The sequence below is a fragment of the Pteropus alecto genome, unplaced genomic scaffold (genome assembly GCF_000325575.1).
Source record: "Pteropus alecto unplaced genomic scaffold, ASM32557v1 scaffold7, whole genome shotgun sequence".
Lineage (NCBI taxonomy): Eukaryota > Metazoa > Chordata > Mammalia > Chiroptera > Pteropodidae > Pteropus > Pteropus alecto.
In genome coordinates, this window is record NW_006494614.1 from 33655761 (window position 1) to 33681308 (window position 25548).

The window sequence follows — 25548 nt, forward strand, 5'->3', positions numbered from 1 at the left end:
TCTTGGACACCCCTAAGCATACCATACTTGTTCCCAATTCCCAACTCTCACTCTTATTTTTCTCTCTAAAGTTCTCTCTCCTTTTGTTCTCTGCCATTCTAAATCTGGGTCTAATCCCAGCTCTCCCACAGAAACTTCTTTAGTCACTCTAGCTCACATCTCTTCTTCTGACACAACTAGTTACATAATCAGATAATCTGGTACACTTGTGTTTTTGTTTAACAGCTTTGTGTATTTACGACCTATCTCCCCAATCACTAGAAGTAATTTAAGGACAGAGATTCTAGGTCTGGAAGTTACATTTTCATTTTATACTCCACAGCACTTAGAACACGAAATAGTTCTCATAACATATTTAACTCTCGTTTAATTAAATTCAGTAAAAATCATCCATTGGATAAATGCATTTGAGAATCAATTAAACACCACCTCTTTAACACTGCTATTCCAGTTAAAGGAATTACATCGCCGATAGGAGCTTTGCTTTTTTCTGTCCTGCTACTACATGACTAACAATCACTTTCACAGAAAGATAAGTTTCCTTCCTCTTAAAAGGACCCCATATATACCTCTCTGTGTTACTGATAAAACTTTTGTTAAAACTGGAGAAGTTGTAGAAGAGGATGAATACATATTGAAAATTTTAGATGTAGACCTCATTGATAAGGCAGAGACAAACATGGAACCTGAGATTTCAAGGCATTCAGTTTTCGTGACACTTTTTTCATTCTACCCTAAATACATTCCCATTTTTTCTCTTAATCTACTATAAATCTAATGTTTGTTAGCTCTAAATGGCAGGAATTTCAGGCTCATTTAAGCAATATGAAAGGCCACGATTAGTATATTAGTCCCAATGTCTCAAAACTCTAAGGGGGGGTCTACAGGAGGCTAAATATAAGAATGTGGTAGGCAGCGACCAGATTATGTTGAAATAGGGCAGATACAGACAGTTGTTGCTATCTAAAAATACAAGCAATTATTCTAGTTTTTCAAAAAAAGATTTTTAATGTTAACTCTCTTAATTTTAAAATGATTACACAATTTTTACTCCCTTTTAGTCTTTTCTGCTATCTCATTTTCCTCTGCCTCACATGAAGCCATTCTAATGCACAGCTTTTTTTATTGTATGTGCATTATGTATATTGCTTGCGAAATATTTTACTTTATGTAAATGTTATTGCATTATACATCCCATTTTACGTCTTTTTTTCTACACATAATTATGTTTTCAGGATGCACCCATTTGCTTTCTTGTACATTTTGTTTATTGCTTCTAACTACTACATATTTACCAAGCTATACCTTCACCGCATTTTGTTTATCCACTCTCCCAGTGATGGAAATCTCCAACTCCTTTCCCCTAAATAACACTGCATTTTTAAAAACACTTTGTAGGCCAAAAAATATATGTGGGTAGGCTAAATTTAGCCTTCAGACTGCCACTTTGTTTATAATCTCTAATCTCAATTTGTTTATAAGCTCTAAGACAAATTTTTTGTTCAATACCTGGAATTTCTTTTCTCCTAGCTCCAAAAAAACAGAATAAAGGGGAAAAAAATCAATATAAGTTTTACAAAATTCTGTCAGCCATTCGACCACAAGAGATGTCATTACATTCAGCCAAGATGACATTTTTGTAAGAGAAAATTCTTAAACTACTAAGTCAATAACTAAAGTAAGCCTATTTACCCCAGAGAAATATTGATGGATGGCAAGTATCAGCTGTACTTTGTTGCCTTCTCACTTTCCACTCCACTAGGTTATTTTACACTAACAAAGAAAGAGTAAGTGTTGACACAACAGAGCTCCACCTCTATGAGTCATAGACATTCCTATTCTAATCTTAAATTATCCCACATAGAAACGTCTATTTAGGAAGTATTTGAAGTGAGAAGCAAAGTCAGGAAAGCACATAGGAAAATGGTAAGCTACAACTTTGAATAAAAACAAGCTTGTTTTAGAAATGCACTAAAAATCTGATCTTAAGTTGCTTCAGTTCAGAAGCCTTTCTCTTCCACACTTTAATGAATCTCCTACTGCCATTTTGGTTTTGTTTCTTTGATTTGGGTATCAGTCATCTCCACCCGACCATTTCAGAGGCAAATATGGAAAAGGGGCAAGTAAAGGAGGGAATTATGGGAAAGCCATTTTTTGAGCACCTATGAGACCATGGCAAGAACCTCCAAAGTGTAAAGGGCAATGACAACACTGATTAAGAAATGTCTTTGAGATCTAAAAAAGGTCCTAATTATCAGAAGATAAACCAAATCAAACATACTTGCATTCTCCACCAAAACCTTGGGCATGCGCTGGCGGTTCATCAAGAGTGGGAAGGGATCTCGCCCATCATTCCGTTCATGGACCTCTCGAATGTCTACTGTATCATCCATAAGATAGTAATGAATGATGTAGTTCCGACATTCACCAAACATGCTGTCTGTATCATCCCAGATTGCATAGAATCGTAGAACCTTTGAAAAATCCAAAGTAGTGACTTAAATAAGAGCTCTACAAGTAGAGAGTTTAACTTAGCTATTCTGGAATTTATATATCAGACAATAATGAAAAGATTAGCTAGAGAAGCTATGAAGCAATCTCAGATGGTTAAAAAAAAAAGAAATATTCACCAAGATACAAAAACATCTTAAATTATGTACCAGATGACAACAACTGGAAAATATTAAATAATACACTTACAAGTTTATGCTGCAAAAGAATTCACTTTGATCCAAAATATTAGTCAGTGAAAGAGAAGCTGAGTTAAAAGAGCAATGGATCTTTTATACCACAGGTTTCCAACCCCTGGGCCTCGGAAGGGTGCTATTAGGAGTAGGCCGCAGAGCAGGAGGTGAACAACAGGCTAGGAAGCCTGTTGGATCTGCACTTGCACCTGCTCCCCAGCATCACTGCCTCAGCTCTACCTCAGATCATCAGGCATTAGATTCACATAGGAGCACAGGTTCTTGACGCCAAAAGGTTGGGGACCACTATTTATACTGTGGTTTATATGAATTAATAAAGGTACATATGAATGGTTTATACATAATTAGTTTGAAAAGAATTTTCCTTTATTAAGCAGTCCCTTTTTTTTTTAGTTCCATCAACACATCTTCTAGTAACATATCAACAACACAATCTTTAAATACAAAATAACGGAAATATGATTGATATAAAGAATGTCCTTAAAAGACCATGATAGAGCTAGGTAAAATTTTCTGAACTAAAAGTAATTACATGTGTGAGAGAAAAAACAGCAAAGAAGCATTAAGGGTGATCTCTCTTTTCCTTTTCCCTTTAGTACACAAAAGAGAAGACTGAAATCTGTTTCTATATACCAGCCCACAAGTGGGGAGGACAAGAAGGCTGGGACAGAGTTGGAAAATACCCAAAACATTCTGCACTCATACATTAATATAAAATTTAACAAGGAAGCATCTACAATGGAATTTCTGTTAAATCATTATTTTAACATTAGAAACCTATATATAAGGAATAGCTTTGAAATTTCCCAATAATTCATTTAAGTTTTCCCAAAGGATTCTATAAGATTAACTCATATTTGGTAAAGAAGCAATAGGTTGGAAAAGTAAAGTGGGAAGCAGATGGTAGCTGAGGAATTCCTTCAAGATTTAAAAGTTTGGAGCAACTCACAAGACTTAATTCCATAATCTTCTTTGGATCTCTAATATAAAAGTTAGGCATTCCTATACCTCTAACTCTAGATGAAAAGAAAAAGAGCACTGTATCCAAATGGCTACATTATAGATGTAATTTTTCAAAACACACATCTATCAAAATAACTTGCTAAAAAACACTGCCACATTTGGAAACCAGTAAACCTACCCAGGTGCCTGGGTCACTTACTTGTTTGTCAAAGGTGAGAAACTGCTTGAGTTGATCAAAGTCCGATGGGGTGACATACTTACGAAGAGGCTGTTTCCGCAGTTCAGTGTAAGGGTCGAGAGCCATCTTCTCAGGTGGATTTAATTCAATTCCTTGACTTTCCAAAAATTCCTAAATAGTTCAAAATAAATAATGATCATCTTTCTTGAAGCTTTTTAAAGTAATACTAACTGATGGAGTAAAAATAAGTATAATAACTTCGATGCCACTGCCTAGGTTAACCATTAGTTTGCAGCTTGAACATGTCTTAGCAGTTGATCCAACTCTATAATGCAGATTATAATAGATAATTACCTTATTTGTTCTATATTATAAAAATGATAGGCAATATGAAAAGTTCTAAATACAAATTCAGATCAATGAAATTTAGTTAGGTGACCAATCACAGAGTTAAGTCCTAGCATTGCTTACATACACACATCTGAAACCTAACAATAGTTTTAAATAATATATAATTCATATCAGGTTACAGGGGCAAGCTGCCCAATGACAAAGTTAAGCTGAAATCAAATTCCCAACTTTCCAACTCACTTAAAATAAGTATATGATTAAGTGTCACCCACAAAAAAAGAAAGCATACTCACTGGTTATTTTAGACCAGAAGATATTTTAGCAAAGCGGGAAAGACAAATCAACTGTTTAAATGTCACAGAAAAAGTTAAGGAAAGCATTTGAACTTGACATGATCATAAATTTTATTTTGCTAATTATGAATAAATATATGATTTTCAGAGTCATTGTATCTTTTAATACAACTTGACATTGTTTCTCCTTAAAAGGACCAATTTGAACTATGCCTTTTCTGATAATGAGAAAAGAACAATTTCATGATATCTGTTTACATTCTGGAACTGAAAATTAACCTAAAATCTGTTTTTTTTGTGTGTGGGGGGGGGCTGGGTAGGGGGTGGATTGTGTGGTTTGCTTTTGGAGGATTCAATAGAAAATATACAGAACTCAGGGCCAAAATATTTGGGTTCTAATATTACCTCTACTGCTAACTAGCTTGTAATCTTAGTATTTAAAGTTTTATAGGCGGTCTTTGGTTTCCTTTTCATATAAAAATATTATGACCTTAACATGTATTTAAACTACTGAGCTGGAGATAATGACGAACAATAAAATTCTCCTTTCCTTTGAGATGGTGTAATAGTGTAGGAGGATTATTGATTGAGGTATTTAGTGAATGTTTTACTCCTTTCTGTTGCTTTCAATAGATAACCAGGACCTTTGTGAACCTTACCTTAGGGATTTGGGCGGGAATGTAGAAGCTTCCCCAGATTGACTGTTCTTCCTGTCTCTTAAAGTCTAAACTCTTTGAAGGGATTATTCTAGTGTCTCAGAAAGAAGGAAGAGAAGAGAATTTCTGAGGGCAAAAAGAGAGAAAGGAGGAAATTCTCTCAGGCTGGAAACAGGACATAGGTTGGTGGGTTCTCAGAAGAACAAGACACCACATGTGCTTTAGGGTGCTCTGAGCATATGCAGCCAGTCAGCAACATTCAGTTTCAGGCATTCGGAGTCCCAGGGTCTTACCTAGCACCAAAGCATCAGGGAGGTGCTCTTGGTCATTGGACAACCTATGGACCCTGTTCATATGACTCCTTTAGAGCTGGAGTGCTTCCTTATTCTTAGGGCTTGGAATCTCTGGCAAAGCTGAGGATAAATGGAAACACCAGCCCAGTTGGATTGGGGCTCAAATAGGTTTTAAGTTATTTTTTTAAAAGAATGTTTTCTGCACATCTGCATTTGTGGAGTAGGATTCACATCTGCTTTACTAGCAGTAAAACTTTAGTGAAGATAAATTCTAGATTTCCAATTTCTAGAGCTTTATTATTATTATTTTTAATATGTTCAGTTCATTCTGTCTATAGGACAAAACATTTATTTGAAGTAATGAGGAAGGGTAAGAAGGGATGGAGGTGGTGGTGATATATTTAAAGAAAAATGGTTGTTCAAATTACACCATAAAGACAGCTATCTCTTCCTTATCCACTCACAGGTCCAGCCCTAATAAAAACCATCAAATTAGATAAGATATGCATAAATTTTAAACTGTTTTAGAAGCCGACTTCTAACCTAACAGATCAATTATTTAAAACATAATTCAATCTAATCATCAGTGTCCAAAATATACAGCTCTAGTCTATTATCAGTCATTAAAATACAATTGATCCTCGTTATTCTGTATTTGTAAATTTACCTATTTGCTAAAATTTATTTGTAATCCCTAAGTCAATATTTATGGTGCTTTTGTGGTCCTTCACACTTGTGCATGAAGTAATAGAAATTTGAGTTACCTAATGGCACATCTCCCACTGAGGTTGAACAAGGTCACATTCTGCTATATTTCAGCTTTCATACTAAAAAAGCATCCTTTTTGTGGTTTATATACTGCTATTTTGTTTTTACTTTTGTGCTTTTCGTTGGTGATTTTGCTATTTAAAATGGTTCCAACCTTAGTGCTGAAGTGCTGACTTGTGTTCTAAATGCAAGAAGGCTGTAATATGTACTTAATGCCACTATACTGTACATATAAAAATTGTTAAAATGGTAAGTTTTATGTTATGAATATTTTACTACAATTTTTTTTAAAAGGCAGGTGTGATATCCCTTAAAGAGAAAATACATGTGTCATGTGTTAGATAAGCTTCATTCAGGCATAAGTAACATGCTGTGGCCATGAGTTCAGTGTTAATGAATCACCAATATATTTTAAAGATGGCATCTTGAAGTGGAAACACACATAAAACAAGGTTATGTACCGACCAGTTGAAGAAAAGGTTGTAAACAGAGGCTTGTAGGAACCTAATCCTGTATTTCTCCTAGGAGCAACGGTTCAGTACTTGCTAATTGTTTATGGCAACTTTACAGAATATAACATGAGTAAAGAGAATTGAGTGTAACTGGCTTAGATCAGGTGCTATAGGGTCAACCTGCAAATGTGCAAATTGTCCATAAAGATACAACTGTAAAAGAATTTTAATATCTTAACTTTTTGTAACATTTTCTAATTTCTCATTGTTGGTACAATTTTGAAACCATCTATGATTAAACAAAAAAAAAAGGACCTAAATAATGAGAGATCAAAATATGTTTGAATGGGACAGTATCTCAAAATGGTCTAGCACCTCAAACTTCTGTATTATTTTTCTCTATTGCTTTGGAATAGCACAGATGCCATGTCTTCTTTCTTTACTTCCTTGAGGTCTCTGTTCATGTGCTATCTTATAGATGAGGCCTTCTCTGACCAGCCTTTATATATAGCAATCCCCTCCAACTCCCATGCCCTTTACTTTGCTTTAGTTTCTTCTACAGCTCTTATCAGCATCTGATATATATATATTTGTTGCTTATTGTTTGTCTCCTCCAACCAGAGAGTAACAGCCTCCATAAAGGCAATGCTTTATACTTGGAACCTAGAACAACGTCTGACACATAGCAGGCACTCAATAAGTATTTGCTAAATAAATTACTAAATTAAAAAATAAATGAGTGAATTCATAGGAGCTTAATGCACAGTAAAAATTAATCACATCCGGCATTAGATAATATGAGATTAAAGGCATAAAATAATTCAGAAACTATCTTTGCTTCTAAAACATCTTTTAACTAAGACAAATTTGGAACTGATTGCCTATTAACTACATTTTGTGCTAAAGAAAGGTTGGTCTCACTCAATTGTAAGTTGTCAAAAATCCATATTTATGAAATAGAGGAAATAGAGGATTTTTGTCAATATAAAAAAGCGTTTTCCTTTAAAAATGGTTTTGTTTCAGGAATTCTTTAGATAGTAAGTTTCCTTAGAATATAGCAAGTATGATTTACAGAAAAAATATAAATTTACAAAAAATTTTAGGCTTATATCTGCTAACAGAGGTAGTACTATTTTTGTAAATTCAAACTTCAGATAAATTGTCGATGCCTCTTTCATATTTCCATCCTATCGAGGGTGCTACTTCCCATACTCTCTATTTGAATCAGCATGTGAACTGGTTTCTTATCAAATGGTTAAGCTATGATGAGAGTTTAATTTTATTTGAATGGATATGTATCAATATCACTGTGACAAAAATGATATCACTACATAGTGTTGGCACATATCAGCACATACACACATACCAAATTCATCTATATAATAATCCATACAGCACAGATTATCTGTCTTCCTCTTACCCTAATAAATAAAATGTATCCATCCATAAATTAGAATGATGCCATGGACACCAAAACTTCCAAAACTATATACTATACCTGTGTGAATCGGTCACATTCAACAATGCGGAAAGTTTTGCCATAAATTGTGATGTTTATTCCTCGATTTAAGTCTTTCCAATGGTAATGGTCTCCCTGGTCATTCTTGGCTAGCCGTTGGCGTTTGATCAACTTGCCTTGAGGGATCCCAGAGTTTTCCACAACGGGCTCTATGACAGACATGCTGTCATCTTCTAGGTAGTAGTAAATATTCACTTGCCGGATTCTATAATGTTCCTCAGTTGACATAGGAACATCTTCTTGGAAATAGGCATCAAATTTCAGCACCTATAATACATAAGGGAAGGAGATATGGCATTGCATTAGTTTCTCATCTAAAAAAATATCAAGTACTCTCCTATAAAGAGAATCACTCAGGGAGATTTGAATATTCATCACTTCTGTCTTCTCAAAGGTTGCCAAACTATGATCCATGGGACAAATCTACCCCTTTCATCTGTTTTCATATACAAGCTAAGAATTTTTTTACATATTTAAATGGTTAAAAAAATCAAAAGAATAAAATTTCACTACACATGAAAATTAAATGAAATTCAAACTTCAGTATCCACAAATAATTATGTAAATAATACTTATTTGCTAATGGCTGTTTTCCTATTGTAAGAGCAGAGTTGTCAGCAGTTGTGATAGAGGCCACGTGGACTGCTACCCTACCTTTGCCCCATTCATATATTGAAATCCTAACCCTCAATGTGACTATATTAGGAGATAGGGTCTTTATGAAGTAATTAACCTTAAATGAGGTTTTAAGGGTGCAAAGAAGATCCTGTAATGGGCAGACAGTGCTATAATTTCAAGAAAATAAGGAAAATAAATCTTGTGTGATTGAAACACAGTGGCTGATGCATTAAAAAAAAATGTTTAACTAGTGATTATTGATGTAAATGGTATAGTTCCACCACCAGACTGTTCTGTATCTTCAAGCCTCTAGCTTCAATAGGAACTCAATAAAAGTTGACTAGTTGGATACAAATGGTCTAAAATTTAACAAAAATAATAAAATAAAAAGGCGAAAAATAGGCTAGGAGTAAATTAGGAAACCTAGCTTATAAAAATTGGTCAGTAGTTCTAGACCTAGCTATATATAAAAATCATCTGGAAATCAGAATCGATGAGGACCGAGGAAGCATCTAAGTTTTTTATTCCTGTTTAGACAAAAAAAGTGTAGCTCACGTAGGAATGCTACATTTTCTAGGATTTGACATTTTCTGCAATCAAACTACTAAAAACAGAATACTATAAATAGAATGATGTCATTTGTTTCCAAAGACTATCGATATACTATAGCAATGCGAAAATAATAATAAAAGTGAAATATTTCATGGCAAACTTTAAAGGTACAGTTAGGACTGTAATCTGCGAGTTATCTCGGGGCAAATGGGAAAAGGGTTAAAAGTCCCACCAGTGATTCTGCTATATGGCCAGGATGCGGACTGCTTCTGCTTAGTGAAAAGAAGAGGCTCGCTGACAAGGAAAATCAAGGATGATGTAAAAATGTCAACAGATGGAAATAAGGTAACTCACGTTACAAAAGCATAAGGGTAAATAAGACACAAACAAATATGTTATGCTCCCTCTGGTTATGTTATGTCAAACCTGAAATGTTCCCTGAAAAACAAAAGCTTATAGAGACAGCCTGGAAAAAACTGACAAAAGATGGAGTTGTCATGATGACATTTTGCTTTTCGTAAAGATTAAGGATTTGTCATCATTACAGAATATAAAACTTTTTAAAAAATAGAAAACACAGAGAGGAAAACAAAGCAATATGAACTGAAGAATTCAGAATTCATCCAAATTTCTTTGACTATATTTGGAAAATATTTCAATGAAGTCTATGGGGAATTATTTTCTGTAACTGGCTTCTTGACTAAAGAAAGGCTCTTTCAATCCTAAATTCAGCTGTCTATGACTAAAGGTTAAGGCATTTGAATAATTTTCTTCTCAAAGCACTCTGGAAAACCTGGGGTTTATTGTTGAGTTTTCTAGAAACTGTTGGCTCTCAGAAATTTGAATTCAACAGATATCCTAAAATCCCAGATGATACCTTTTTGTCAAAAGCTACGTGCGCAGGAATAAAATCTGCAGGTGGGGCTTGCCTCGGTTGGCCATAAGTTAGAATTGGTGTCTTACTGGCCAACTCATCCAGGTCAGCCTGGGACAGCTGGTTGACTGGGAGTCGGTCCCCGCCTATCCCAACTGTTGGACGTCGAGCAATCGCATAGCCGTTCCTGTAGCCCAGTGTCTGGCTTCTATGAAATGCTGTTTTCTGAAGAAGAAAAGAAGTGTGTCATTAATCAAGTCTGTTAGGTAAAAGAGCTAACTTTCAAAAATATCATAATTTAAACCTTTGCTGATAGACACCACAAACCTCATATCCAAAAATTTACCTATATTAGAAGGTTCTTGTATTTTAAGCTAAAACACCTGGCCAGGAACAAGGAGGGAAGCACTGTCCTGTGCTTAAAACTTAAAGCCTTGCTCTGGGACACCTAATTAATTAGTTGCTCACTTTTCAAGAGAAACTAAAATAATTAGTTTTTAAATTTAGTTCCTTAAAATCTTAATTAGTTTTAGTTTCTTACTATCTTAATTTTTCACTAGTTTTTCCATGTTTTTTGTCTTATCTGGTGGCCATAAACCATGGAACCTTAGGTCTGGTTCTGTGAAATCAATTTTTACCTAAGTGAAAGACCCTTCTTGTTATAATGACACTCACATTGTATATGTTACAACATAACATTCACATGTTAGGACTCTGGAAAGAAAGTAGATGTTTATATTTAGGGTCTTGAATTCAGTATTTTCACTTGATCCTTTATTTTAAGGATATAATCCAAAATTATGAGAAAGAACAATGTGCCTAAAACTGACCATTGTAATGTTAATTACAATAGTAAAAACATTAGGAACAATAAAAAAGACAAACGTGAATAAATGATAGAAAACTCAGTGGACTATTATGCAGTCATTAAAATATTGGTTTTAAAGACCATGTGGCAACCTGGTCTTTAAAATGTTTAAAATGTTTGATTTAATAAACCTAAAAAAGCAGCATATAAAATTATACGTGTTCTATAATTCCAAGCATACAAACATGTGCCTAAAAAGAGACTGGATTTGGAGAATGTTCTCTGTTTATATTATACATTTCCAAATTATGCTGATTTTCCTTTACAATGAAGACATTTTTATTGGCAATTGGAAACAACTAAAAGATTAAATTAAAAAAGAAAAAAGTGTAAAGGAAATATTTTTGAAGGCACAGGGGACCAAAATGGCAACAGTTTCCCCATCCTTTCACAAAGATCAATGCTTAGGCAGCTATCAATGAACAAAAACAGTTCTGGAAGAGCTCTAGAATCCACTTAGGTGTTAGCAACATAGTAGAACAAAGAATCTGAAAATAATCTAGCACAAGAAGAGAAGGAAGACAACTTCATTTTGCCTGTATTATCCCATCCCCCAAATTGGCATTGTTCAGCTCCAAGAGGGAACCTCCCAGCTATAAAGAGTTCTCTTCACCAGAAAAGGAAAAGAGGATGAGCAACCAGCTTCTCTAGTCTTTTGAGGCACTAAATGAAGGTCTCACTTCAGTTTCACTCCACCCAGGCCAGCAAAGCTGAAGTATATAAAGCTAGCTAGGAACAGGGAAGAAAAGCAGGGGCTTCTGGTAGCAGCCACTCAGTGGGAGTGATTGCAGTTCACAGAGAATTTCCCAGTGGACAAACCCAGCAGATTTTGCCACTTCCTGGAAGCCAATAGCAAGTATAACTACGGCAGCAGTATATCCCCTGAAGATTTCACCAGCTTTTCACTCACGAGTATTCATGTTTGCTGACATGAGCTACTTGAGGCCCTCCCCTCTCTCTATTCCCTGTCCCTGCTAGAGGTCAGGAAATACACCAGTAGCCAGCTCAGGTCTCTGTAGCTGCTCAAGTGCAAGATGCCAGCACAGGCACACTGCCCCGGCTGACCTCTAGTGTTGTACATGAGTTTGGAGCTAGCCCCTCCAGCTGTGTACCTGCATGTAACTGACCTGACTCCCATCACAGGCCTCCACGGCAGTGTGCATGCCTGGTGGAGAGTGTTCCCCCTGTGCAGCCATGGGATAGCATACTTATAATCAGGGCCTCTGCAGCTGCCAGTGAGCCCATAGTTGCTCTGAGCCCTTGCTGCCTACTCTGGCCCCCACCACTACGTGTGTGTCTGCAAACAGCTCCTGTAGCCAACTGCTACTGCCACCTGCAGCTGAGTATATGCACACCACTGTCTGTGGCCACCGCTGCTACTTGCCTTGGTCCCTAGCTGCTGGACCTAGACGTGTCGGTGAAGACCCCAACAGCCCTTGCAGCCAGTGTAGATCCCCTGCAGTGCCTGTCAAGGCCCACACAGTTGTCAATGCCGTAGACTCTCATGGTCTGAGCTGAAGAGGCATCATGCCCACCCCATTCCCTGCCAGACCCGGTGCCACACAAACTCACAATTGGTGCCCTTTACCACTAGACCTAGAATCACAGTGTACTTCAGCACACCCCACATGCAGGTGAAACTCTTCCCTTACTAAAATCAGTCCACAAATTTTGGCAGAGGTGACTGCTTCTTCAAATGTGAATACACCTATGTAAGACTACAGCAATTATGAAGAATCAGGGAAACATAACTCTATCAAAAGAACACAGTAAACCTACAGTCACTGGCCCCAAAGAAATGAAGAACGAGAAACTACTTGACTAAACAAAAATCAAAATAACTCAGAGAGCTATGAGAACACATATAAAACAATTTAATGATATCAGGAAAACTAAAAGAGCAAAATAAGAAGTTTAACAAAGAGATAGAAAACATTTAAAAGAACCAAATAGAAATTTTGGAGCTGAAGAATAAAGTGATTGAACTGAAAAATTCAATAGTAGCTTTAAAGAAGACTTGAATAAGTGTATGAGACTTACAGGACACCGACAAGAGAAATAATGTATGTATCATTGGAATCCCAGAAGGAGAAGAGAAGGAAAAGAGAAGGAAAAAGGGGTAGAATATTTATTTATAAAAATAATGGCTGAGAATTCCCCAATGCTGGGGAGAAAGTTGGTATATAAGTTCATGAAGGTATTTTAATAAAAAATTATCTTCTCCAAGACACATAATAATAAAACTGTCTAAAATCAAAGACAAAGAGAGAATTTTAAAAACAGTAAAAGAAGAAAAAACCTCTCATACAAGGGAAACTCCATAAGGCTATCACAGGATTTCTCAGCAGAGACCATGCAGGCCAGGAGATAATGAAATAATACATTCAAAGTGCTGAAAGAAATCAATGCTAACCAAAAATATGTTACCCAAAAAGTTGTGCTTTTAAGACAAGGATGTCCACTTTCACCACTTTTATTCAACATGGTACTGGAAGTCCTAGCTACAGCAATCAGACAAGAAAAAGAAATAAAAGACATCCAAATTAGAAAAGAAGTAAAACTGTCATTATCTGAAGATGATATGATTCTATATCTACAGAATCCTAAAGATTCCACTAAAAATGGTTAGAACTGATAAATGAATTCAGTGAAGTAGTGGGATACAAAATTAATATTCAGAAATTGGTTGCATTTCTATATATCATAATAAACTATCAGAAATAGAAATTAAGAAAACAATCCCATTTACAATTGCATCGAAAACAAAATACCTAGGAATAAATTTAACTAAGGAAGTACAAGATCTGTACTTGGCAAATTATAAGTCATTGAAGAAAGAAATTAAAGAAGATACAAATAAATGGAAACATATATAGTGTGCATGGATAGGAAGAATTAAGATCGTTAAAATATCCACACTACTCAAAGCAATATACAGATTCAATTGAAACCATATCGAAATATCAATGGCATTTTTCACTGAATTTGGAATAAATAATCCTAAAATTTATATGGAACCATAAAAGACCCCGAATAGCCACAACAATCTTGAGAAAGAAGAACGAAGTTAGAAGTAACATGCTACCTGATATCAAACAATACTACAAGGCTATAGTAATTGAAACAGCATGGTACCAGCATAAAAATAGACACATAGATCAATGGAACAGAATAGGGAGCCCAGAAATAAACCTACGCCTAAATGGTCATTTAATCTATGACAAAGGGTGCAAGAATATACAATGGGGTAAAGACTACCTATTCAATAAATGGTGTTGGGAAAACTGCATAGATACAAGGAAAAAAATGAAACTGGACCACCTCCTTATACCAGAGAAACTCACAATGGATTAAAGACTTAAATGTAAGACCTGAAACCATAAAACTCCTACAAGAAAACATAGGCACCAAACCCTCTGACATTGCTTTCAGTATTATTTTTTCTGATATATATCCTAGGGCAATAAAAACAAAAGAAAAAATAAACAAACGGGACTATATCAAACTAAAAAGTTTTTGCACAGCAAAGGAAACCATCAACAAAATTAAAAGACAATCTACTGAATGGGAAAAGATATTTGCCAATGATACATCTGATAAGGGGTGAATATCCAAAATTTATAGAGAACTCATACAACTCAAAATCAAAAAAACAAACAATCCAACTAAAAAATGGGCAAAGGACCTAGAATAAGCATTTCTCCAAAGAGGACATTCAGATGGCCAACAGACATACAAAAAGACTCTCAACATCACTATGCTCAGAGAAATGCAAATAAAAACCACAATGAGATATCACTTCACACCCATCAGCATGGAAATCATCAATAAATCAAAAATCAACAGCATTGCCAAGGATGTGGAGAACAGGGAACCCTCGTGCACTGTTGGTGGGATGGCAAACTGGTACAGCCACTGTAGAAAAGAGTTTGGAGGTTCCTCAAAAAAATTAAAAATAGAACTACCTTATGACTCAGCAGTTCCACTTCTGAGTATTTACCTGAAGAAAACCAATACACAAATTTGAAAAGATACATGAACTCCTATGTTCAATGCAGTGCTATTTACACTAGCCAAGATATGGAAGCAACCTAAGTGCCCAACAATAGATGATTGGATAAAGGAGAGATGGTACATATATATAATGAAATATTACTCGGCTATAAAAAAGTGAAATCTTACCAATTGCCAACATCATGGATGGACCTAGAGGGTATCATGCTAAGTGAATTAAGTCAGACAGAGAAAGGCAAAGACCACATAATTTCACTTCTATGTGGAATAAGGAACACATGAACAAAGTGAAAACAGACTCACAGATACAGAGAACAAACTGGTGATTGCCAGATGGGAGCGGGGTAGGAAGGCTGGGTTTAAAAGGTGAAAGCGTTAAGAAGTACAAATTGGTAGTTACCAAGTAGTCATAGGGATGTGAAGTACAGCATAGGGAATATAGTCAATAATATTATAATAACTATGTATAGTGCAAGGTGGGTACCAGACAAATTTGGGGGAATCATTTCATAAATTATATAAATATCTAATCACCATGAGGTAATGTCTACTCTAATTGAAAAATAAAAATAAAAAAAAAGAAAAGTTGTGCTTCAGAAATGAAGGTGAGATAAGACTTGCCCTAATAAGCAAAAGATGAGGGAATTCATCACCACTAAACCTGCCTTATGAGAAATGCTGAAACAAAAAGGTATTATTAGTAACATGAAAATATACAACACACAAGTAAAGGTAAGCATAGTCAGATTTAGAATACCCTAATATTGTAATATGGTGATGTGTTAACTACTTAACTCTAGTATAAAGGTTAAAGGACAAAAGTATTAAAAACTGCTATAGCTTCAACAATTTGTTAATGGATACACAAAATAAAAAGATGTAAATGGTGACAACAGAAACATAAAAGAAGGGGACTAAAAGGGTAAAGTTTTTGTATGTGATTAAAGTTTGTTATCAGCATAAAATAGACTGTTATATGTTTTATGTAAGCCTCATAGTAACCACAAAGCGAAAGCCTACAATAGAGTCACAAAAGATAAAGAGAAGCATATCACCGTGGAAAATCATCAATTCACAAAGGAAGGCAGCAAGGGAGGAAGAAATGAACAAAGAAACTACAAAACCACAAGAAAACAATAAGATGGCCTCAGTAAGTCCTTATCTATCAATAATTACTCTAAATGCAAATGATTAATATTTCCAATCAAAAGGCAAACTGGAATTTTAAAAAATCCACAAGACCCAACTATATGCTACCTGCAAGAGACTCACTTCAGAGATTTAAGGACACACATAGGCTAAAAGTGAAGGGATGGAAAAAGATATTCCCCGTAAGTGGAAACCAAAAGAGAGCAGGGGTAGCTGTACTTACATTGGACAAAATAGACTTTAAGCTAAAAAACAGTAACAAGAGACAAAGATAGTCATTATACAATGATGAGGTCAATTCATCAAGAAGATATAACAATAGTAAATATGTATGTACCTAACCTCAGAGCACCTAAATATATTAAGGAAATACTAACAGATCTGAAGAGAGAAATATAATAAGAGAGAAATATAATAATAGAAATATAAGAAAAGAGAGAAATATAATAATAATAGCAGGGGACTTCAATACTCTACTTTCAACAATGGATAGATGAGTCAGATAGGAAATCAACAAGGAAACCTTAAACTTGTACTATACTTTAGGTCAAATAAAACTAACATACATATACACATACATTTACATATACATATACAGAATAATTCATCCAACCGCAACAGAATACATATTCTTCTAAAGAACACTGAGAATGTTCTGCAGAATAGATCATAAAATAGGTCACAAATCAAGTCTCAGCAGGTTCAAATCATACCAAGTATCTTTTCTGACCACAATGATATAAAATAACAGGAAGAAAGCTGGAAAATTCACAAATATGTGGAAATTAAACAAAATACCCTCTGAATAACCAATGGGTCAAAGAAAAATCAAAAGAAATCAAAAAATACCTTGAAACAAACAAAAATGTAAGTACAACGTATGAAAATCTATGGGATGCTGCAAAAGTACTTCTGAGGGAATTTTTTTAGTGGTAAATGCGTGCTTTAAGAAACAAGAAAGATCTATATGTATGGTGCCAGACGGGTATTAGACTTACCAGGGTGATTACTTTGTTAGATACAAAAATGTCTAATCCTTATGTTGTACACCTGAAACTAATAAAATATTGTATGCCAACTGTAACTAAAAAATACATTTTTAAAAAATTTTAAAAGAAACAAGATGTCAAATAAACCAACTCACTTTACACTTCCAGAAACTAAAAAAAGAAGAGCTCTAAGCACAAAATTGGCAGAATGAAGGAAATAAAGATCAGAGCAGAAAGAAATGAAATCAAGACTAGAAAAATGAAAGAAAATATCAACAAAAATAAGAGCTGTTTTTTTGAAATGAGAAACAAAATTGACAAATCTTTAATTAAACTAAGAAAAAAGAAAGGACTCAAACAAAAACAGAAATGAAAGGAGACATTACAACTGATACCGCAAAAATTCACAGGATCATGAGACTACTACTTACAGGTATATTCCAACAAACAGGACAACTGAGAAGAAATGGATAAATTCCCAGAAATATACAACCTACCAAGACTGAATCATGAAAAAATAGAAAATCTGAACAGACCAATAATGAGAAGATTGAATCAGTAATCAAAAATCAAACAACAAGAAAAGTCCGGGACCTGATGTTTTTCGCTGGTGAATTCTACCAAACATTTAAAGAATTAATGCAAATCTTTCTCTAACTCTTCCAATAAACTGAAGAGGAGGGAACTCTCCCAAACTTATTTCACAAGGCCAGCATTACCTGATAACAAAACCAGATAGAGACACTATAAGTAAAGCAAATTACAGACCAACATCCCTGATGCAAAAGATGCAAAAGTTATCAACAAAATATTAGCAAACCAAATCCAATAGCTTATTAAAAGGATCACACACCATAATCAGGGATTTATCCCTGTGATGCAAGGATAGTTCAACTTAAACAAATCAATAAATGTAATACACTACATTAATAGAATGAAAGATAAATCATATGATCATCTCAATAGATGGAGAAAAAGCAACACAACATGCATTCACGATAAAAAAAAAAAACCTCAACAAACTGGGTACAGAAGGAACATAACCCAACTTAGCAAAGGTCATAGACGACAAGTACTTAGAGAACATCATACTCAATGGTGAAAGGTTGTAAGCTTTTCCTCTAAGATCAGGAACAAGACAAGGATGTCCTCTCACACCATTCCTATTCAACAGAGTACTGGAAGTCCTAGCCTGAGCAATCAGACTAGAAAAAGAAATAAAAGGGCATCCAAGCAGTAAAGAAAGAAGTAAAACTCTCTTTGTTTGCAGATGATATGATCTTATATTTGGAAAACTCTAAAAGCTCCACCCTAAAAACTATTAGAACTAATCAACAAATTCAGTAAAGTTGGAAGATAGAAAATCAAGACACAGAAATCAGTTGTTTCTATACATTAACAATGAAATATCTGAAAAAGATTTTAAGAAAACAATCTCATTCACAACAGCATCAAAAATAAAATATTTAGGAATAAATTTAACCGCAGAGGCAAAAGATCTGTACACTGAAAACAACAAGACTGATGAAATTAAAGAATACACAAACAAATGGAAAGATACTCTGTGTTCATGGCTGGAAATTTTAATATGATTAAAATGTTCATAAAACCCAAAGCAACCCATAGATTCAATGCAACCTCTACCAAAATTCCAGTGGCATTTTTTCACAGAAATAGAGCCTGCCACCTCCAGCCCACACTCCTGTAATTCCCCAAGTCAACTCAACCCTGCATTGTGGGTAACCCACACTTACCAACACCAAATGCTTAGGCTGCTCCTGCACAGAGCAAGAATGTACCCACAACATTTTCCAAATTACATAAAACTGAAAAGTCCACTGAAGTGAAACATCTATAATGCTGTGTCTTAATACAGGAATAATTCTGAAGAAGAGACTCAGAATCCAAAGTCCCTCCCCAAACCTTCAATATTTATTAATTCTTGTAAAGAAAATAAATCGACTACATATTTTATCTTAACTTTATGACCATGGAGAGGGACCTACATCTTAAATTATTAAACTATATAAATATAAATTATGGTCTCATCTATGATAATCAGTCTACTGAATCTCAATATTGATCTTCCAACATATATTTCAGTAACCCTGTTAGAATTAAAACAAATACTAAATAATTCTGTCAAAGGCTAAACTATGTTAGGAGAAAAAAAGCTTTTCCCCCCTCTCTTCAGTTTTGTCTAGAGAATGCACCTAAATATACTTACGGTAGGGAAGGAGCAAAACAAAATCTAAACAGGAATCTCTAAAAAAATTGTTAGAGTGTAAAGTATAGGGCTGAAGGAAGAAAAAATTACCAACTAATCAACTGTGATCGAAGGAACTGTAATGGAATTATCTCCTAAGAAGCAGAGAAGGATAGTTTGAGAGGAAGATGGGCAAGTATTTAAAGCCTAACTTTGGAGAAACAATTGAGAAAGAAGATAAAAAATAAAATAGGAATGGAGAGAAGGTGGGACCAAATTGTAGAAAAAACAAAAGTGCTGGAAGGACCTTGCAGAAAGAAGAGGAGTGAAGGCGTCCAATATACGGCCAGGATGGAGTGGAAAAACTAGAGAGAGATGGAGCGAAGTACAAAGTACAGAAGACAGAGGATGAGGCTGAGTGGGGGAGGACGAGAGAACTGCATTGCGGCAGGGAAGAGAGACTAGGGTCCTAGCAGAGGAGGGGTTAGAAGGGAGAGGACAATCTTGGGTGGAGGAAAACGGAAGTGCACTAAGGGGCGAGCCCTCCGAGGGCACCCGGGGACTGGGACAGGTGGGGGAGGAGCGGATAAGTCCTCACCGTGGAGTTTGTAAAAGACGTGCCCGGAAGAAAGGGCAGACCGTGCAAGGGGTTGGACATCGTCGCAGCAACCTGCTATCGCGGCGTCTACCCGGGACCGGTTTTGTCCTACCCGGTTGCCTGGGCGACGAGCCGCGTTCGCGTGCCACCTGAAGCTCCATGGCAACGCCAAACTTCCCAAGCTCCCGCGAGCGGTGGGCGGGGCCTGAGGAGCCAGTGTGACAGGTCTGCGCGTGCGCCGCCCACGGGACTCAGCATTCTCGCGGTAAGGCGGGCTCTACGAAAGGGGCGTGGTTAGTGGGCGTTGCGGAGCTGGCTCCGCCTTTCCTCTCTCCAGACTTTGGGACGTGGGAGCTGGTGGGTGGGGTGGGAGGCGGGTTATTTAAAGGAGACAGTTGTCTCAGTGAGGTTCGGGGATCAGAGCGGACGCGTGGATGAATGAAAGGGAAGTTGCTTTTTTCCCATCACTTCAGCGCTAACCGCGCCCCGCCGACGTCGTGAGCTCAAGCACTCTTTTCTCCCACTTCTGGGAAAAGGGCTTTCGTCCCCGTTCACACTGAAGTGTAAATGGTTGGTTCCATTGAAAGTGTTACCTACCCTGGTGGTGCTTCCTGCGGGCAGGGACTGCGGATCATTCATATTTGCATCTGCGTTGCTTAAGGATGTTCAATGAACTAATACAACCTTCTTGGCCTTAATCCTCCCACTGCTGCGATATCTTTTTTTCCACCCTTACCTTTCTTTATTCTACTGTCATCCCCTGCAGTTCTTCATCCTCAGAGTTTTTACAGGCCGGGACTTGCATATTTGTCTCTGGACACTCAATACTTGTTGAGTGCAGAGTTACTGGGTGCTCATCTCAATTCTCCTGATCTCTATACCTGCGAGCATTTGCAATGATCAGAACCCAAGGGAAAATACTCTTTCAAAGAGAAAACTAAGAAGATTCACAAATGAGGTGAAATACTGTCAGGATCATAGGTTTCTCACTTTTGTTGCTGTTTAAAAGAAAACAATCCTGTTTCTGAAACATTTTCAGGAAAGAAAAAAAAAACCTATTCATAGCACTAAGAAGTTTAAAAATAAAAATAAAAAGCAAACAAAACCTTGGTGCCGAGACACTGGATCCATTAGGTCTGAAATGGAGCCCAGGAATCTGATTTTTGTAACGGCTATTTCTGATAATGTAAACAATAATATAAACAAAGCCACTTTGAAATGGAGCTGGAGATGCCATGCCAGAGGAAATGCCTTGCACGTCTTATGGTCTTAAGTCTCAAATTTTTGGAATGTTAAAACAGGGCAGAATAACCTTTGGATAAGGCCTAAGTAACCTTGTGCCTTGCCAAAGAACTTTGCAAAGATAACAGAAGTAGTTATGATTACTGCAGTGATGACTACTGGACTGCAAATTAAAAATATTGTTTAGGATTAACATCACTGTCATGTTATCTGTACCAATAGAAATGCCTTCCTTTTATTGGTGTAATTGTTCCCCTTTCCTTTCTCATAAATATCTATTGCTTTTGTCTCCCAATCAGAACTTTATTTGGTCTTCTGCTTGAATTAATGATGCCTGAATAGCTATTGTTATTCATCTCAATAAATCTTGTTGCCTCTCACTTTGAAAGGCCTTTTTATTTTTAGGTTAACAGTATTGAGCCAGTTTAGGAATATGATAGAGTAGCAAACCTGATACAGAAAGCGTATCTCTGTGTCATGAGTAGTTTACTGCCAATACAGACAGCAGCTTTTGTTTTATTACTGCTTGTCAGAGCAAATCCCCATCTTGGGTTTCACTAATGAGCATAAAGCTCAGGGGGCCTAAGACATGAATCCACTAGTAGCACCTAAAACAGTTATTGGTGGCTGTCTCCTACACCATGCCTGAAGAGTTTCTTTTCTACGAACTGTTCCTCTCCCCTTACTACATTTCTGTCTCGTTCTTGTCCCATCCCTTATTTTTTTATCTTTTTAAATTTTAATGTCTATTGTTAACATTACCTTAATATAGGCATTTAATACATTTTAAAAATATTAATGAATTAATTTGCATTGTTGAAGTTACTGAAAACTTTTAAGTATCTATCTATTGCATTATATCTTAGCAACTGACCTGGGATGGAAGCCAGCCATCAGGAGAATATTTCAAGTTGGAAAGTTCACACTTCAAAAAGAAAATACCCCTCCCACTTCTCCGCCCTTCCCCTACTGATGCTGAGTACCCAGAATCCCTGGTAACTATAATCCTTGCTTACTCTTCATATAACCTTAAACTCTTATGATCCCTCCCTCTATTCTCTTAATAAAAAGTAAATCCATAGCATTGGGATACACTTCGAAGAGCTCTTCTGGACTAAATGCATGGGTTGCACTGTGGTTTGTATTCCCTGGATTGGGCGGGGAAGGAACACATGGGGGCTGGAAAGGGTGAGTCATGCCTAAGCCTATTGTCCATTGTGTCATCTGTTTCTATTTGAGGAGTGCCCTCTACTCAAAAGGCTTTCTTTCCCAGAAGAACACACTAGTTAAATGGTTAAGAGAGTATGTTTAACTACTTTTGGACCCTAGAAAAGCAGAGTGAAGAAAAGTTCTCGGTGTATTGTATCATAAAAATGCCACCACCTCTGATGAGAAGAAGCCAGGCAGTGTTGCATCAGTGTTAAAAAGCACAGGGACAGGGCTGTGGAGAAGGAAGAAAAACAAAACAAAAAAAAAAACAGGCAGGGCTTCAGAAAACTGGTAGACTCCTGATAAGTTTTAGTATCATTAAGGGTTTACATCCCATTTCTCCCCAACATGACTACTCAAGATGCATTGCACTTCAATCTGAACTCACTATTTTTCACTTTGTGGACCATATAGAAGGCAGGAAGCTTACCATCCCTGGCAGCGAAAATAGAAAGTGCCACGATTTGAAGACTATGCATAAAGCCTGGACTCAGAAGACCACAGAGACATTGCATGACCTTAGCAGGTTGTTTCAAAGCTTGGGGAATGGAAAATATGGAAACTTCAGACTGTCAGAAAGCCAAGCCTAAAAGAGGGCAACATGCTGCTCGATGATATCTCCCAGGGACTCTGAGGAGTGGCAGAAGCTGAAAGCACTTACCTAAAATAAACATTTTCTTTTACAGCGTTTTGCCCACAGCTGACTTTATCCAGAATTTGTTTTCAATCCTGTGACATTATTCTTCGGTACCTAAAATCACAGGACAAATATCAAGCAGACTAGTGTGTGCATGTGCGTGCTCACATGCGCATCCTGGATATTTCTGCAGTGATTCTGGTGCTCTTACTTCCCTCTGCTGGATAAAAATAGTACAGCATGATTTCTGGAAAATAAACCTAATTACACACCTGTAGGTTTGAAAGGGTTGACGGTGTGACTAGTATTTTAATAGGGAGATAAGACTTGCCAGGGAGAGTCTTTCAGCAAGAGTACTACCATTCCCACCACTCCCTCATCTCTAGAATCTCTTATGTAAAAAGAGTGCCTGGTCAGCCACTTTGATCGTTCCAAAGTATATTAAAAAAAGAAAAAAAGAAAAGAAAAAGGAGAGAGAGAGAGAGAGAGCAAGAACAAGAGAGAGAGGCATCCATAGTGATTTCCAAGCAGATTCTGGAGCAGATTCAGGACCCACAGGAAATCTTCATTTGACACAAAATCATTCGTCTATAGAATCTCTTATGTAAAAAGAGTGCCCGGTCAGCCACTTTGATTGTTCCAAAGTATATTAAAAAAAAAAAAAAGGAGAGAGAAAGAGAGCAAGAGAGAGAGGCATCCATAGTAATTTCCAAGCAGATTCTGGAGCAGATTTAGGACCCACAGGAAATCTTCATTTGACACAAAATCACACAATTTGGGTTTAGACTATTTTAGTTTTACAGTGGGCTCCTGCCAAGGGTTTGAAAAAACTTGTTGCTGCTGCGTTTTCCTCCCTTTAGCCACCCCAATCTATGACTCTAGTTGATTCATTTGGAATTTTCTTCCCTCTGAAAAAGCCTATCAAACATTACCCAAGTCAGTTGTGAGAGCTGAGGAGTAGAGACAAGGACCCAGGTGGGCAGTTGCCAAGGTGGGGCCCAGGAGCACTTGCTTCAACAGAGTGGAGCGGGATGGGAAACACATTTAACCACGCTGAAACTGACCGTTCAGACTTTTTTTCTCTGTATTTAACATCCTACCACAGAGGTTCTACTGCATTCGCACTTGCGATAAGCTACACATTAATATTTCCCCTGAATTTATGCTTGAGAGCAGCAAATCTCATTTCTTCCTTTAATGGAATGTAGGTGGGGGGAGAATGGGATCTTCGTGTTCCATTCTCTACCTGTGTTTGCTGTGCGGAGAGACAAAGAGCCACTGGTTAGGGAAAATTGTGTTAATTGCATAGAGAGGTAAACACTGAGCTTGGCCTAGGATGGGGTATTAATTTCCTAGGGCTGCCACAACAAAATAACACAACTGGATGGCTTAAAACAGAAATTTATGTTCTCACAGTTCTGGAGACTACATGTCAGAAATCAAGGTATCAATAAGGCCACACTTTGTCTCCTAGCTTCACTCCTTGGCATTCCTAGGCTTGCAGCTGCATAACTTCAGTCTTGACCTCTATCATCACATGGTTTTCTCTAGTATCTCTTTGCCTTCACAAGGCCATGTGCCTTCACATTCCTTCTGTGTCTCTCTATTCTTATGGACACTAGTCACATTGGATTAAGTTTCCACCCTACTCCAGTATGACCTCCTAACTGCTTACATCTGCAACTACCATTTCCAAATAAGGCCACTTGTTGAGGTACTGGGGGTTAGGATGTCAACATATCTTTTGGGGGGACATAATTCAAGCCATAACGGATGGGAATCAAGAAGTAAAAAAATTAGTGAGTGGAGCAGTGAGATTTCTTCCATAGGCTGAGAACACGTGGGAACCACAGTGAAAAAGTAAGGCACTGCCAGACTGTGTGGGTCTGTATACCACGGGAAGGCGGTATCTTTGACGCCAGTGATAGTCAGTGACATGCATACAGAGTGTCAAAGATGGAATGTGGAGGAAAGCAATACATTCCCCCACCAAATCATATGCTGAACTCTGGGAACATAAAATCCATCTTAATCTGTTATGAATGGAGAGAAATCCCTGCCAAGGACAGAGAGTCCCCATTCTGATGAGAGACTTCTGGGAGTCCACAAAGAGGGTGGACACGTTTGTATAGAACTTATAGCACCCTACTCCATGTGAAGTTATAGAAATATTAATGACAACGATTGCCACTAACACTTATTGAACACAAACTTTGTACTGAGCTATATTCCTACAGTAAAATTAGACAGATTCTGAAAAAACCAAAACAAAACGCTGAGTTGAGATGTTTTGCATGTTGCCATAGCTGTCTTTAAGAAAAAGACAGTCCAGAATAGTCCAGAATAGTATTCAAATACACTTTAATATGGAATAGGCTATATTTAATAGATCCTGAAGAAGAAGGAAGATGTAC

General features: G+C 36.7%; 1 protein-coding gene across 3 annotated transcripts in view; it reads right to left on the minus strand.

Moving 5' to 3' along the window:
• The window catches only part of EFHC1 (EF-hand domain containing 1), a 60930-nt gene extending 37756 nt beyond the window's left edge, over window positions 1–23174 (minus strand). Inside the window, exons 1-5 of one of the 3 annotated variants that reach the window (XM_025042794.1) lie at window positions 23159–23174; window positions 10312–10447; window positions 8158–8445; window positions 3868–4017; window positions 2282–2474 (exon numbers count right to left, since the gene is read on the minus strand). In XM_025042794.1, the coding sequence (XP_024898562.1) occupies window positions 2282–2474; window positions 3868–4017; window positions 8158–8445; window positions 10312–10323 (643 nt within the window). In that variant the 5' untranslated portion in view covers window positions 10324–10447; window positions 23159–23174. Of the gene's footprint in view, window positions 1–2281; window positions 2475–3867; window positions 4018–8157; window positions 8446–10225; window positions 10448–19469; window positions 19983–20046; window positions 20240–23158 lie in introns of those variants that run through there. The other 2 variants (XM_006926442.3, XM_025042793.1) reach the window with 2 other exon arrangements.
• Between the last annotated feature and the right edge of the window lie 2374 nt (window positions 23175–25548).